General features: G+C 36.2%; 3 protein-coding genes across 5 annotated transcripts; 1 reads left to right on the top strand and 2 right to left on the bottom strand.

The window, feature by feature from the left end:
- The first annotated feature begins 596 nt into the window (after nucleotides 1–596).
- On the top strand, nucleotides 597–5,625 carry LOC126851039 (arylsulfatase B). The gene is made up of 8 exons (XM_050594598.1): nucleotides 597–837; nucleotides 1,540–1,713; nucleotides 2,465–2,677; nucleotides 3,125–3,374; nucleotides 3,552–3,731; nucleotides 4,197–4,466; nucleotides 4,641–4,914; nucleotides 5,029–5,625. Exons 1-8 carry the CDS (start codon nucleotides 721–723, stop codon nucleotides 5,198–5,200), a joined length of 1,650 nt encoding a protein of 549 aa, XP_050450555.1. The 5' UTR covers nucleotides 597–720; the 3' UTR covers nucleotides 5,201–5,625.
- LOC126851074 (balbiani ring protein 3-like) lies at nucleotides 5,358–7,064 on the bottom strand. Of its 2 annotated transcripts, none has more exons than XM_050594671.1 (4): nucleotides 6,649–7,064; nucleotides 6,223–6,487; nucleotides 5,943–6,140; nucleotides 5,358–5,777 (listed from the first exon to the last, which is right to left on the bottom strand). In XM_050594671.1, the coding sequence occupies exons 1-4, from the start codon at nucleotides 6,755–6,757 to the stop codon at nucleotides 5,705–5,707; spliced, it is 645 nt and encodes a 214-aa protein (XP_050450628.1). In that variant the 5' UTR covers nucleotides 6,758–7,064; the 3' UTR covers nucleotides 5,358–5,704. The 2 variants fall into 2 exon arrangements, with proteins under 2 accessions (XP_050450628.1, XP_050450629.1); XM_050594672.1 differs by having other exon boundaries at nucleotides 6,845–7,064.
- Nucleotides 7,065–7,202: 138 nt separating this feature from the next.
- On the bottom strand, nucleotides 7,203–14,666 carry LOC126851031 (uncharacterized protein KIAA0930 homolog). 2 transcript variants are annotated; one of them, XM_050594584.1, is made up of 9 exons: nucleotides 14,106–14,666; nucleotides 12,440–12,759; nucleotides 11,952–12,215; nucleotides 11,782–11,881; nucleotides 10,955–11,257; nucleotides 9,773–9,985; nucleotides 8,729–9,349; nucleotides 7,630–7,779; nucleotides 7,203–7,391 (listed from the first exon to the last, which is right to left on the bottom strand). In XM_050594584.1, the coding sequence occupies exons 1-9, from the start codon at nucleotides 14,227–14,229 to the stop codon at nucleotides 7,351–7,353; spliced, it is 2,136 nt and encodes a 711-aa protein (XP_050450541.1). In that variant the 5' UTR covers nucleotides 14,230–14,666; the 3' UTR covers nucleotides 7,203–7,350. The 2 variants fall into 2 exon arrangements, with proteins under 2 accessions (XP_050450541.1, XP_050450542.1); XM_050594585.1 differs by lacking the exons at nucleotides 8,729–9,349; nucleotides 9,773–9,985 and having other exon boundaries at nucleotides 14,106–14,654.
- Nucleotides 14,667–14,941: the final 275 nt, after the last annotated feature.

The raw sequence follows: 14,941 nt of genomic DNA, 5'->3' as shown, positions 1-14,941 counted from the left end.
AAGTGTTATTATGGTGTAAATTATAATATTCAAAATCGAGAAATATTTTTTTAGCAGCACAAACTTTCGCGTCGGGCAGAAACGCCGATTTAAAAACATTTGCATCATGGAAACACCCTCTAGCTTTTCTTATACACACTTAAAAAATATTTTATTGCGTTACAAATAAATGAATTAAAGTAAGTGAATTGAACTGATGAGTTTGCGAGTTTGTCAAAGAATTTGCGCGGGAATGGTAATTTGGACGTAATCAACGCATCTCTCGGAGTCCATTGCGCAATTTATTATTAGAAAATATAAATTTATATAAATTTATTTATAGAAATGTATAAATATATACCGAAATACATAAATTTATTTATAGAAAAAAAGTTTATAACCGAGGCGTATCATGCGCTACCATGCAATTTTAATTCGCACGTAAATGCAACCACTTAGCGGACGCTTGAATGAATTAATGATCACGGATAAGGAGACCGTCGACGTCGTGACAAACTCAAGATGAACAAAGATGATTGACTCGAAGTGGGAGGAGCGTCCCTCTCATTCCACAAATTCCGCATCATCTCGGAGAAAGACGTCTCGGAAGAGAGAGATCAGTTTCGTGCAACTAACCGTCGCGTACACAACTAAATTGAATCCGTTCCGTATTCTCTTGTGGAGGGAAAACCGGAAACCGGTTTTAGGGGACGCGCTGGTCCAAGAAGAGCGAGGGTTACAATGCGTCATCCATCGGGAATCGGACAGTGGACATCGTCCTTAATCCTACTATTCATTACGACACGCGCATCTTCGACGAGACAGCCGCATATTATTTTTATCCTGGCGGATGATTTGGCAAGTTGTCTCCTTCGAGATTTGCAATAAGTTCTATTCGACCGAAAGAGTTTGAAAGAAAGAAAAAATATCGAGTGAAAATGCTAACAATAAGGAAAGATAAGACACGAATACTTTGCGATAAGACAACTTTTGTTCAAAACATTTTTTTCATGCGTTGCTATTTTACAATAGCAACAGATAAAAAAATAGCAGTCTAGACATAGGCTGAATAAAAAATCTGGTAAAAATAATAAAAAAATAAAATCAAATAATCAAGTGTGTATCTATTTAATTGTACAGTGTGACTTTAAAGATGCAATGAAATATTTCATTTTATAATGTTTTGCACTTCTGTCAAAATATAAAAACTTGTCAAGGCAAATTTTTTTATATACAAAATTTGTTAATCTTTAGATACACATTAAGCGTTCTTCAAATTTTTATCAATCTCAATCAATGCATCAAATGTATAAAGTAAATAAATTATAAAAAAATAATACACCGTGGAAAAAATTTTCGATAAGTTATCATAAAATCACGTCACAAAAGATAAGATATAAATAGAAAACGTTAGGTGAAACGTTAAATCAAAAAGAATTGAAGATTCAGTCAAAAGAAGAATGAGAGAAAGAGAGAGAGAGAGAGAGAGAGAAGGATGGGAGAGGGAGAGAAGAAAGATAAAAAAAAGGTTGCATTTAGATTAATTCTTATTTTTATTAGGGATGGAATGATGTCGGTTTTCATGGTTCCGGTCAGATTCCAACGCCGAATATCGATGCTCTGGCATATTCCGGGTTGCTGCTCGATAGATATTATGTCACACCAATTTGCACACCGTCTAGAAGTGCTCTTATGACCGGCAAATATCCCATTCACACTGGAATGCAGCATGGCGTAAGTGCTGGCGCATCTTATTTTAATCGTTCTCTTTTTACTAAGAGAGTGTGATAAAAAACGAAGAAAAAACGCGGACATTTGTCCGCGCATAAATAACAGACAATTCTGAAATAAAATTATTTAACGCGTTACATGACCAAATTTAATCGTTTAAAAAATTTGTCTTCTCTTTAAATATCACTTATCAAAATTGTCACAATTGACTGATTTATTAGTTTCTTCTAGCTGCTCTTATACCTGTCAACGAATAAATGCAATTGAGAGCTATCAGTTGGCGGAAATGTTGTTGTTGTTCTGCTTGCAGTGTAGGATAAAAGGGATATTATGTTCCCTTGCACTTCTGCCGCGTTGACCTGGATAGTTCAATTGGAAATTATCATATCTAGTGATACAGAGAAAGAGAGAGACATAGTGTCAATTTATTGGCATATACTATATATACGTATACAAAGAAAACACAAGATCGCATCATGAAAAATTTTAACGTATCCCTCTTCTACTATTACACAATTAATACCATTATATGAATAATGTTTTTTTTCTCGCAATTTTTTGACTCGTATTAAGATACATCGGGGATATTCTTTTTAACAGTAAATTTTATAATAAAATTTTATAAATTTTTAAAACGTGAGATTAAATGCCTTTATATAATTTAATTAATAAGATAACGATAAAGCGCTAATTTTTCGAAAAATAGTAAATCCTTACTAAAGTCAACGACATTCGGATTTCATGAATAATTCAGGTACTTAAAGGCGCGGAGCCTAGGGGATTGCCACTTCACGAGAAGATTCTACCGGAATATTTGCGAGAGCTTGGCTACAGTACGCATATTGTCGGCAAATGGCACTTAGGATTTTACAAAAGGGAATACACTCCGACTTATAGAGGATTCGACACCCATACTGGATATTGGACAGGCCATCACGATTATTACGATCATACAGCTGTTGAAAATGTGAGCGAGCACACAAACAAATATAACTTGATTTAATGCGTTAAGATGATTTGATAATTTTGACTTTTATTCTCTCAATATGAAATGCTAATTTACTCTGTGTGTGTGTGTGTGTGTGTGTGTGTGTGTGTGTGTGTGTGTGTGTGTGTGTGTGTGTGTGTGTGTAATATGAGAATATTAAACAGAAAAACAATAAATAAATTAAATACAAAAATGTAGAAAAAAAATGTAAAAATATTTCCTTTTCTAATTTTGGAATAAATAAAATTTTTTAAACTTGAAACATTTAAATTAATATGTTCTATTTTGCAATAATTTTTTTTCACGAAAATATATTATATTAAAAGTATTATACAAAAAATTATTTTATAACTGCTACGTAAATAAAAGGTTGCGTTATATTTGTTATAGAGAATGAAAATGACATGATCTGAAAATTTTGTGCAGCCTTATTGGGGTTTGGATATGAGGCGGGGTATGGAAGCGGCATGGGATCTTCACGGTGAATATTCCACGGATATTTTTACGAAGGAGGCGGTGAGACTGATTGACAATCACAATTCTAGTCGACCGATGTTCTTATATCTTGCTCATGCGGCCGTGCACTCCGGAAACCCGTATAATCCGCTTCCAGCGCCGGACGAAGAAGTCGCTAAGTTCAACAATATCTTCGATTATAATCGAAGACGTTTTGCAGGTAAAATTTGACAAGTGTGTGTGAGCGGTTAAAGAAAAATTAAAATGGAAATATATAAATATTATTGACTGAATTGAGAGAATTAATTGAAATTTCGATTCTTAAGAAATAAACAGAGAAATTAGAAATTAATAATGAGAAGACAGTCAGTCTAAAAACTTCGAAATTCTGATACAGCTATGCTGAGTAAACTGGATCAATCGGTGGGCCAAGTGGTTGAGGCTCTACATAAGAACGACATGTTACGAGATAGTATAATCGTCTTTTCGTCAGACAACGGTGGGCCTGCCGCTGGATTTAATTTAAACGCAGCATCTAATTGGCCGTTGAGAGGCGTCAAAAATACTCTTTGGGAAGGTAACTTTATTCGAGTACGATATTATTACGTATAAAGATGTGTGAGAAAATAATAAATATTTTTTAACGCGATTAAGATTTTTTGATTGACGAGCCAAAGTATTTATTGGCTTATGTAAATAAAAAAATATCTTTACTATGTATTTTAACAAATTATTGCTACAAAAATTAAATCCTTTATTGTATTGCTACAAAAAATTAAATCATTTATTATAATTAAATAATTTAATTAGTACTCGCAATTTTCAGAACATAAACTATTAATAACTATTCGTGAAATTAAAAAATTGTAATAAAATTATTTTATTTTATAACATGTTATTTTATGGCGAATTAGCACTTTATTAGCTTATTAATTAAACCAGCATATTGTGAAAGAAGAGACATAATCGAAAAAAGTTTAATAAATTTTTAATTGAACACTCATAAATAAATAATTTTTTTTTTAACTTACGATCAAATCAGGTGGCGTCAGAGGTGCAGGATTAATATGGTCACCCAAATTAGTGCGCCCTGGCCGAGTGAGCAGACAGATGATGCATATTACTGATTGGCTGCCGACACTAATAACAGCTGCCGGTGGCGATATATCAAATTTAACTTCGATCGACGGTATGAATTTGTGGAATGCGCTTAGCGAGGATACCGAGTCGCCGCGAGCAAATATTCTTCACAATATCGACGATATTTATGGCGTATCCGCTATTACGGTCGGTGACTGGAAACTTATTCAAGGTAAGTGTAATTTCAAGAATAAAGAAATCTATGATTGAAATGAATTCTATGATTCTAATTTTAAAATACCATAAAAAACATTTTTTTTTTTTTGAATTTTTTTTTCTCCCTTAAATTTGTTTTAGAATGTAATAAAATATCGTCAAACGTTCGATTCAGTTTGATTTCTCATAGGATCCACTTATAATGGAGCATGGGATGGATGGTACGGTCCATCCGGCAGGGAATGGATTTACGATGCAGATGGTGTGATTAGCAGCACAGCGGGACGCGCTGTCACGAGTGTGGGGTTGAGTGTTACCACGGAAATTATCTGGTTCCTGCGCGAAAACGCGATGATTAAGTGCCCGCCAAAAAATGACAGTCTACCGATCTGCAAACCGTTAGAAGAGCCGTGTCTCTTCAACGTCTACCAGGATCCTTGCGAGGATAATAATCTTGTGAAACAGTGAGTGAAATATTACTTTATTAAAATTTTATGCTAATTATAAAATTTTATTTTATTTCAATCTGCAAAAATATGCTCGCCTTTAATTACATTTTGTTTTGCGTGTCGTCAAAGATTCCCCACGATCGTCAGAAAGCTACAGGAAGAGCTGAAGAAGATCAACAACACCGCGATTTTACCCGGAAATCTTCCATGGGATAGTAAAGCCGATCCGAGTCTGTGGGATCATACTTGGAATAATTTCGGAGATTATATTAATAACGTTATGATGAGCGCTGCAGCTTGATTGAAATAATGATAAATTAATTTTATGTTTCTTCCCGCTAAGTGATGAATAATAATCCTTATAAAGATTTTATATACATTTGAAAATACTGCCTACGTTATAGTTTAGATCTTTCTTTATTTAAGAAATATTATTAGGTTATAAAAAATCTATAAAATTATGAAGATACAATCTTTTTTTACTTTTTATATAGACATCGATAATAAAAAAAAAACGTATATTTCAGATTATAGTCTCAGATTGTAGAGTAACTCCTCAATATTAAATTAGGAGCGTTATTTTATTTATAACAATTGCATGAATTTATTTTATGTTATTGCTCAATTTTTTTAATGTTATTTTACAACAGCGCACGATCCTAGTGCATTTAGCAAAGAAATGTATGATTTAATAGACGAATAAATTGAAGTATAAAATATAAGAAAGTTTCTCTGCTATTATTGCTCGTTTTTGAAGTCACGTCAAATTGAATAATTATAATACTTTAAAATTTTAAGATAGATTTTAATTCCTCTGAATTATCGTTTTCTTATCATTTCCTGACATTGATGGTACAAAATCCATAATCTTGGCGCACCTGAAAAGTTTAATGTATGTTATTTTAATACTAATTAAAAAATTATTTACATTATTATAAATTTTTCAATAGCAAATATTTTGTTCTTTGCATATGATGTAGATAATTGCTATACGGAAAAGATAAAATAAAGAGAGAAATACTTCAAATTTGCGTTTTGTTTACCTGCAAAGAGAAGGAACCCATTCGAGTCCGCTCGAACAGATTTCTTCTTTGTTGCAAACGCATTTGCACAAGTTTTCGTTCCAAACCATTTGGCGTTCCTCGTTGCATTTCCTCCTGTTCCTACATTCGCACGCGCAATTATTCTCCGAATATATTTGGCGAGCGTTGCAATGATTCTGCTTTACGCTGCATTGACATCTGAAATATATTACATTTCTTAACAACAGACAAAAAAATGTGAAAAATGTATTAATTCTGGCGACATAAAAGGCGAACTTACTTGCACTTGACGTGCTCCTCGACTAATACGTGATAACATTCGCTTGAGTTATAGCCGTCCATTCTTACGACGATCCTTTTGACATCTGTTCGAACCGGCATACATAATTTGTTGTGGGGACAAAACCCACTGCATCTCTTTACGGGAGCGTAATTCGGATAGAAGATGTAGCCTGGTTGCGGTATTAATTTCACCAAAGTACGTCTTGGTATACATGTCACCTCTTTCATCTGGTAATTCAGCTGCATGCGTCTTCCTGCGCATCCTGTTAAGAAATTTTCGCAAGATTTGTTCCTAAGTTAAATTATACTGATCACTTGAGAGATAATTGTAAATAAAATAAAGTCGCTGTCTTATCTGTTTAATAAAGTTTTATAAAAATAAATTTTGGTTTATTTATCTGTGAGAGAAACTCCCGATTAATACCTATCACTTCTCCATCGTGAGCACGTAGATCATCGTTTTGATACCACATGGCTTCGGTGATGTAAATCCAAATGATTGTTAAAGCACAAATTACCGCGAGCAATTTCATGATTTGTTTTTGATACACGGGGCACAATAAACTAGAATCGCTCGTATTGACACGACGCGTCGTTAGATATAGTATGAGCAGACAAACCTTTTTCCTCCTTTATTTATAGCGGCCGAAGGATGTGCGGTTTTTAACTTGGCCGCAAAACATTCAATCAAGAGGAAAGGAGCTGCTGTGCGAAATATTGCGAATATTTCGCATCGATTATATTTCGTGAGCAGGATAATATTTGATAAAACACATACACATCTAGCTTAAAATTCACGCTTAAATTGTCAATTTTGATCATCAACCTTGATCCTCAAAGATTGCGAAGAAGGAAGCCTAAAATTCCATTTTTTATATCTGAAAAAACCTGTAGCCTGTTTTTAATAATTAATACATTTTTGTTTTTTTTTTATATCCGTAAACAATCATGAAAACATGTAGTATGATCTTTGCACAATTGTGTGTAAATAATATATTTCTCATTTATTACTTAAACTATATCCATCATATATTATTTCTTGGGCCACAATCTTACAACGACATACGTACAAAGTAAAAAAAGGAAAGTTTTGAAATTAGACAAAAAATATATGTTATATTGTTGGCTAGAACGTTAAGATAGGTCCTTCCCGGTGATCCAAAATATCTGCAATAAAAATTATCGCGATTGAATCGGACAATCCAAATATTTGTATATTAAGAGTATTTCCAAAAATTTAACGGCCAAATCGTTGCAATATATTTTATAATAAATATTTATGAATGAAAATACACAGAAAAAAAGGTATTATACAAAAATTGATATAATTTGACTTTGATCGTTAAATTGTTGGACATTCTGAATGTGAAATAACAAGGATGTGTTGATATAATTCGTTTTTTACCTTTGGCTATGCTCCACCATGGTAATGTAATATATGTCAAAAAAGCATTCAGAGGTACGGACTGCGCTCTTTTCGTCTCTTTCCAGAAATGAAAAGTTTGAGTAAACCCTCGCATCGTCCAGAGCGGATTATACGCTCCGTCGTCCAATTCTGAAAGAAAAAAAGCGTTATTAATCATTATACTTTATCGAACGTTACATTTTTGATATCCTGTAATGATTATGAAGTCATTTGCACGGGACGGACATTTAATCGAGCGATGAAACACAGAGTAAGGTACAAGCATAAGGTGTTAAATGTCACATCTTTATGAAAATGTTACGAGCTATAGTGGAATGAATGAACAAGTTCAAATGCGACATGATACATAAATTGTCTATGTGTGTGTTTGTGTAGATGCGTGTGCAAGTGCAAACAGAGTGACGAGTACAAAGAAAGCCTTTAATTTTCGTTTTTATACTCCAAAGAATAATATGTAATGATAAACTTCATTCACGCACAATGTGCAAAGTATTGCATTATGCAAGATTACACATAGAAATAAATTCGCAGATATGCTGAGAGTATAGAAAAGAAAAATCAATATACACAATTGTTTTATATTTACTTTACAAGAAGATTCAATGATGTTTAATGTATTCCATTCTCTCGAAATTCTTTTGTTGTATTATTAAAAGGTAGAATTGACACAAGTGTTTATATAAAGCGAACTAGATTAATTATCTACCTACTTTCGATGACTATGCTTATTAACGGTGGTGAAATATCCGTGATCGAGAATCGAATTACGACAACAATTGACCAAAAGTTACTTTTTCTAAACAAGTACCTTCGGTCGTTATCCTTTCTCTTCGAAAAACCACCACCACTACCACTTTCCATCGCATCCTCATGCGCTTAACATAACTCACAGCCATTGTCATTTCACCATCCCATAAACACAGTCATTAATCGCAGTCATGCTTTGGACACGTTTACACAAATAACGGATTAGTACAATGAAGATGATAATCTCTGGATTGCTTTTGTCGGGAATGGAAGACAAAGGGCTATTTTTTTTAGAAAGGGGGTGAAGGGTAGGAGATAGGAAGGAATTTACCCTGTGAGCCGGGACGGCGCGGGAGCTCGCACCAGTAGTAGATCGCGGTGCCGTCGGGTGTGACGCGATGCGGAGGCAGGGGGTTACCCACGAAGCTACCCGAAAGCGCCCTTCGACGTCGTCTTCGGGGTAGGGTGGCGCTCTGGCGACGCGCGAACGCGACGTCGTTGTTGGCGCGCGTCGCGTCCTGATGGGCGTTTGCGTTTTTGTCCCTGATCTCGTCGTTCTTGTTCCTGTTGTTCTGTCCATTGGCGTAGTCCTCGTGATCGGAACCGGCGCTTCGCAGACGACGTCGTCCGTCGATTCGTCTCACCCGCAGGAGTTCGTCATCGCTCAGCCGCCGATGCTCCTCGTCGTCGTTCTCGAGACCGTTGTGATGATTGAACAGGTGGCCGGCGCTGCACGGCCGTCGTTTCCGGTTATTGTCATCCGTCCCCACGTCGTAACCCAGCGGCAGTTCCTCCTTGCCGTGCACCAATATCGCGCCCGAGTCTAGCTTTTGCCGGACGTTGTCGTCCGTCAGGCACCGGCCGGCCGGCACTAAGATCTCGCTGCCCACTTCTATGTGTTGGTGTTGGTGGTTTTGCTGATGATTGTTGTGCTGATGATTGTGATGGAAACCTGTCGCGAGAACCACGTCGTCATTTAGACGGCGATTGTACTCGTGTCGCTAAAAACGGTCGTGCTCCCCGTCTCTTCTCGAGCTTTTTTTCTTCGTATTTATTTAGACGTATTTGTTTACAAAATCGACTTTACTTTACGGCGTACTTGAAAATTGTATTCAAATAAGAAGCAGCTGTTTTAGCTTTATATTTCACGCCTCGGACACAAAAAAGAAATTAAATAAATTGAAATTAAATTAAATTTGATTGACGTTTCGCTGGAATATTTTTGTCGAAACTTATTTCAAGAACATGGAACACGATGGCATTTTAAAAAGGAGCTACAGAGTTAGATTACTAAGTCACACAAGAGAAGCGAGAGCGTCGGTCAGAGCAGAGGCAGGAGGGACCGATCGTTTTTAGCGCGAACGAGCACACTCACCGTGTGTCTCGCGATAGATCGCCTCCTTGCGAATTGGCGAGTTCTCATTCCCGGATCGTTCCCGAGCGTTATGTTGTCGTTGCTTGTTGTGGACGGGATGTTGTTGTTGCCGGATCGGCGGCCGACGAGACGATCTTCGTCGGCGAGGGGCGCAGGGACTCCTGCGATTTCCCGGTGAGTCCCGGCCGCCCCAGCTGCTATCCTGTACATCGGCTACAAAGGAAAGAGCCGGCATGGCACGTGTCAATTATTAGAGATAACAAGAAACTCTTTCGTTCGTTAGTTTTCTCTGTCATCTTTCTCAATACACGCGACTTCGATTGATCAAACTGAAGATTAGTGTGTGCTGGTAGTGGTAGTGGTGGTAAGTAGTGATTAGAGGTGTTAATAATAAAGATAGAGAGAATCTGTTCTTTTCTCGGTGTATTTCTATTTTTTACACGTCGTTTAGTTTTATAAAACACTGTGCTATACTAATATTTTAAAAAAATTGCGATTTCCGAACGTCGATTAATCTAGAGAGACGTTCAGAAAAATTTGTCGCCGTACTAAGTATTCTAGTATAAATTGATATTGTGTATATTCGAATAACAAAAAGAATCTCGTTATTATATGGCGCACTGAATTGTGCATACATTTTAAACGAGAAAATAAATATAGAGGACGTGAATGTGGGACGTGAACTCTTTTTAACGTATGCATGCGTTCCTTTTTTTTTCTATCGCGCTAATGCAATTACGATTTACATCTTCGAAAAGTGATTAAATCGATCAGGCTCAAATCTATACAAAGTTGCCAGCATTAAGAAGAAAGATATTGTCGAGAGGCGTCTATATATAGCCCGATAACATCAAGACAATTGTGCATCACACAGATACAACGCAGGCGCATGCACAGATCGAAAGTGAATACGAACGAAATACATTGAGAAGAGAAAGATGCTAAATCCCGCGTCCATATCCCGCTGTATTACGTCATAAATGCATGTCTCAAATTTACAATCAGTTCATATAAAAAACATATTGTTCACCATTAAAAAAGAATCTAAAATTAAACTGCTAAATGCCGCAGGGATATGAATGCCGCAGACTAAGAGTGTAAAATTAAAAATCTAGTAAGTATAGCGGGAGAAGAGAAGATCTGTTTTTTGGACTTTGTGTATGTCGCGTCTCGGATAATTACCGTCTCGAACGTCACCGGCTTCGATTTCGCTGAGACCATTCGCCATGGAATCGAGACCCTCGTTCTCCGATCTCGCCTTCGTGGCCACCGTGTCCGGTTTCGTTCTCCAGCCGCCGCGCACAAAGTTGTTGAGATTCGCACTGGGATCGGAGAGTCTTCGTTGATGGCGATACATGAAGAGATCCTCGGCATCGTCCCAATCAGCGTCCCATAAATCGGTCGCGCAGTAACCCGGCTCCGACGTCGGCGTCTCTGCGCCGGAACCCTTCGGTTTCGTAACGGCCATCTCCGCATGCCCCTTGCCTAAGCACGATATTTATACATAAATTAAAATGCATTTTATTGTGTTTTCTATTACAATTTTCTATTATATTTACATCTTGTTATACTAATATATCGAAATTCTACTTTCCATCTTTCGCGCTTACACTATGTTGATTAATAAAAGTGTGTAAAGGTAAATACACCTTCGCACTCATACGTTTATTTATTCATATTATTTTTCTTTAATTTCTATATTTTTCTAATAACAAGACTTACTATATAAAAATTTTAATTTTCAATAACAAATTATAATAAAAAAAGAACGAAAACAAGATAATACATAAGTAGCATAATCAACAAGAATTATAATAAAAAGAAGAAAAACAAGATAACGCATAAGTTTTAAAAATAAAACAAAAACAATTAAGTAAAGTAATAATTAATGACTAGCAAGTTGAATAGATTATTTGAAACAGAAAGAAAACAGAAGTTACTTGTTGAAATAATATAAGTAATAAAAAAATAATATGAATTAAAAAAAAAAAACATTAAAATTCTCGTACCACGTGGTCCCTTCATTCGCACGAATTCTATTCTTTGCGAGGCCGCGCCGGAGAAGAGGCCGAATGTCATTCGCTGTGCCATTTTAGTGCTCAGACTCGACTAAAAATAAAAACAATCAGTATGCTATGCAAAATATGATAACGCATTTGTGACATCATCAGCGACTCACCCTTGCGTCGTAAACTTTTTTTAAAGCGTCGTATCTGATGGAACCGAGAAAGATGACACCTTGGATGGCACCCTCTCGATCGGAAGCGACTAACTCCACGCATACCATTTCCCCGTCCCTAACTAAAATATCACAGAAAACTTCGTCAAAATTGTCTACCATAAAGCATATGTGTGGGTATGTCATCTCTTCGAGATCGCCTTTGGCGTCCATACGCCGTCGACTTGGACTGGCGTACACTTTTTGAGAATGCCTTCGTAGTACCTAAAAAAAAAATTGTGTTACGTCAATACAGGATTCTAGTTATTGGTAGTATAACAAATATATGAAATGAAGATTTAGAAAAGTTTTAAAAATTATAAAAAATACATTATATCAAATTCTTGAAAAAAAAAAAAAAAATTAATTAAAAAGTTGAAAAAAAAGTATAATCTATTTGAACTACTTTGTATATTTCTGCGATCATCAATCGCTGAGCCGATTCTCACTTGCAATTCCTTGGGGCTCGTTCTCGTGCAGATCGCTAAGGTGAGCGTATAGTCGAACTGATGTACGACGAGATTCAGGTACACGGTTTCTTCCCAATCGATGTCGGGATCGCCGATCGGCAGTTTTTTGCTGTCCTTACGAAATACGTCGACCTCGGTCTCGAATTTGGGCAGATACCTCGACGAGGTTTTCACATGTTTTTTTCGAACAAAGAAAAGCAAGTCGTCGCCATCGATAGCGTGCTCCGCTTGAAACAGGAAATGCCGGACGAACAAGTCCGTCCAATAAGTTGTGCCTTGTAATACGACGAATCCGGAATCTGGTAAAAACGAAAAAATTTGCATGTCTAAAGTCGCAGATCAAATATCAAAATTCGGCATGCGAGGTGCGGTTAATTTTTCAAGAACGCCGGCTAATACCGAATTCACCCTCAATCGATTCGACGTTACGTGCGAAAGGGTGTATCGGAAAGAGGGAGACACATATAATGAGGCGGGAAATATCAAGTAATCGATACTTATATGACGGTGGTTACTGATGAAAGAGGTTTTACTAAGATATATTTTTATAGCATCTCTTTAATATTTTTTTAAAACTTTAATACTTAAACATGTAAATAAGTTTATAATAATTGTTAATTAATTTTTTGACAAATAATAATTAAATATATATAGTGTTTAAATTGCAATGACTTTATTTATCTATATAAATACGTTTCAAAGTTTAAAAGAATTATTATAAGTAAAATTATGTATATATGTTTTATAATTAATAAAGATAAATAATAAGTGTGTTATACAAAAATATATTAAAAAACAAAATAATGCAAAACACAAGGACAAAGAGAGTAAATAAAGATTTATTGACATATTATTATTTATTATATTTATATAATATAAAATAAAAATGAACAAATGACATTATTTCTGATGTGTATGAGGTTTTATAATTATAAATTTTATTATAATGTATACATATTGCAAATATTTCTTCTGATAAAATATTTAATTAAAATAATTATTAAAATCACTAATGAAAACAAGCGAATTGATTGATTGACGGTTTCATTATTGAAGCATTCAGAGAATTGAAGACTCATTGTAGCGTTGAATTCTCGATATTAGAAAAGTTTTTGCCGTATATTGTTGAAAGCGGATATTATATTACTTCGTATGCATTGATACGATAAATTTTGATGGTCACGTACATTTATATAAATGATCGTCATAAAAATCATATCTGAATCCATCTTGTTTCCGCAAAAGTGTTAAAATCTATAAAAACTAAATGTATAAATAAAACAATAACAAAAAAAAAAAGACAGAAATAGTATTAAGTTTTTTTTTAACATATCAAAAATTCTCATAATCTTAATAAAATTCCTAATAAAATAATGAAGGGCTCTAGAAAAAAAATCGAAAATAATTTAATTTCCTCAAAATTCGAGCAATACGGTCCTCTTTTTCGGCGGTCAGTTAACTCCATCGAAAGCGAAACATCCTCTACATAATTCGTTTGCTCGGAGTATACTCCGAATCGCCCTGCGCACTTTCTCACCCCTATCTCAACGACTCGTGCACACTCACACACACACACACACACATGTTATTCATCCTCTAAACGAGACAAACAACGCCGGCCGCACCACTTCGGTCGCATACAAACCATCCTTGAGCATCTGTCTAAGCTCCTTTGTTCTCTGGAAATTGATCTCCTCGAGTAGCTGCTCCAGCATCGTCGGGGCTCTTGTTAGACCCGCGGACGACGAGCTGCTCGCGAGGCTTGCCATGGCTAAACTACGTAGCCTCGTCTCAGACTTCCTTCCTGGACCCTCCCGTTCCTCTCGCGATTTGACAGCCGTCTGTGCCGTCTTCCACCTGCGTCGCTGTGTTTAACGGAGCGTCCTTGGCCCCGTCAAACCAGGAGCGGCGTACGCGACGAGCGTGCCTTTCGAGGGACCGATGCGCGCTTGGAGAACCGCTCCGATGACGCAGCTACGAGATGACGGTCAGACGGCGGCCGATGACGAGGAAATTTCACGTAGACTTTCCCATTTTACCAAGTCGAAAGTCACATTGATTGGAGAAAATCGCAACTATGTAATGATTTGCAGGCGAACGAGTTGTTGGCAAGCCGACGAGGAGAGAAACGTCAAATCGGAACTCCTCGCGCGGCGCGGCTCGGCCGCGACTGACCGTGCCGAGTGCGTTTGTCGATAATGTAACGCATGCGTGTCTCTCGCTTTGTATGTGTCATCATTGTCAAGGCGCGATATTCAAATGACACCCGTTATATAATTTTGGCGACAATGTCGGCTAGGAATTTGGTCGAATTTTCACAAAAAACGCTCGATAGTGCGTCTAGTGTTATGTGACAAATAAATATAATTTATTTTTATAAATATACTTGTTGTCTCGTTTTATTTATCTTCTATTGACATAAGTTCTCAAGCACAATCATATTTGTGTTTGTCAAACGTAGATTGTAAACAGTAAGAAGCG

The sequence above is a fragment of the Cataglyphis hispanica genome, chromosome 7, assembly GCF_021464435.1.
Source record: "Cataglyphis hispanica isolate Lineage 1 chromosome 7, ULB_Chis1_1.0, whole genome shotgun sequence".
In the NCBI taxonomy this organism is placed as follows: Eukaryota; Metazoa; Arthropoda; class Insecta; order Hymenoptera; family Formicidae; genus Cataglyphis; species Cataglyphis hispanica.
The sequence above is the reverse complement of the archived record's forward strand: the minus strand, read 5'-3'. Positions and strand labels throughout refer to the sequence as shown.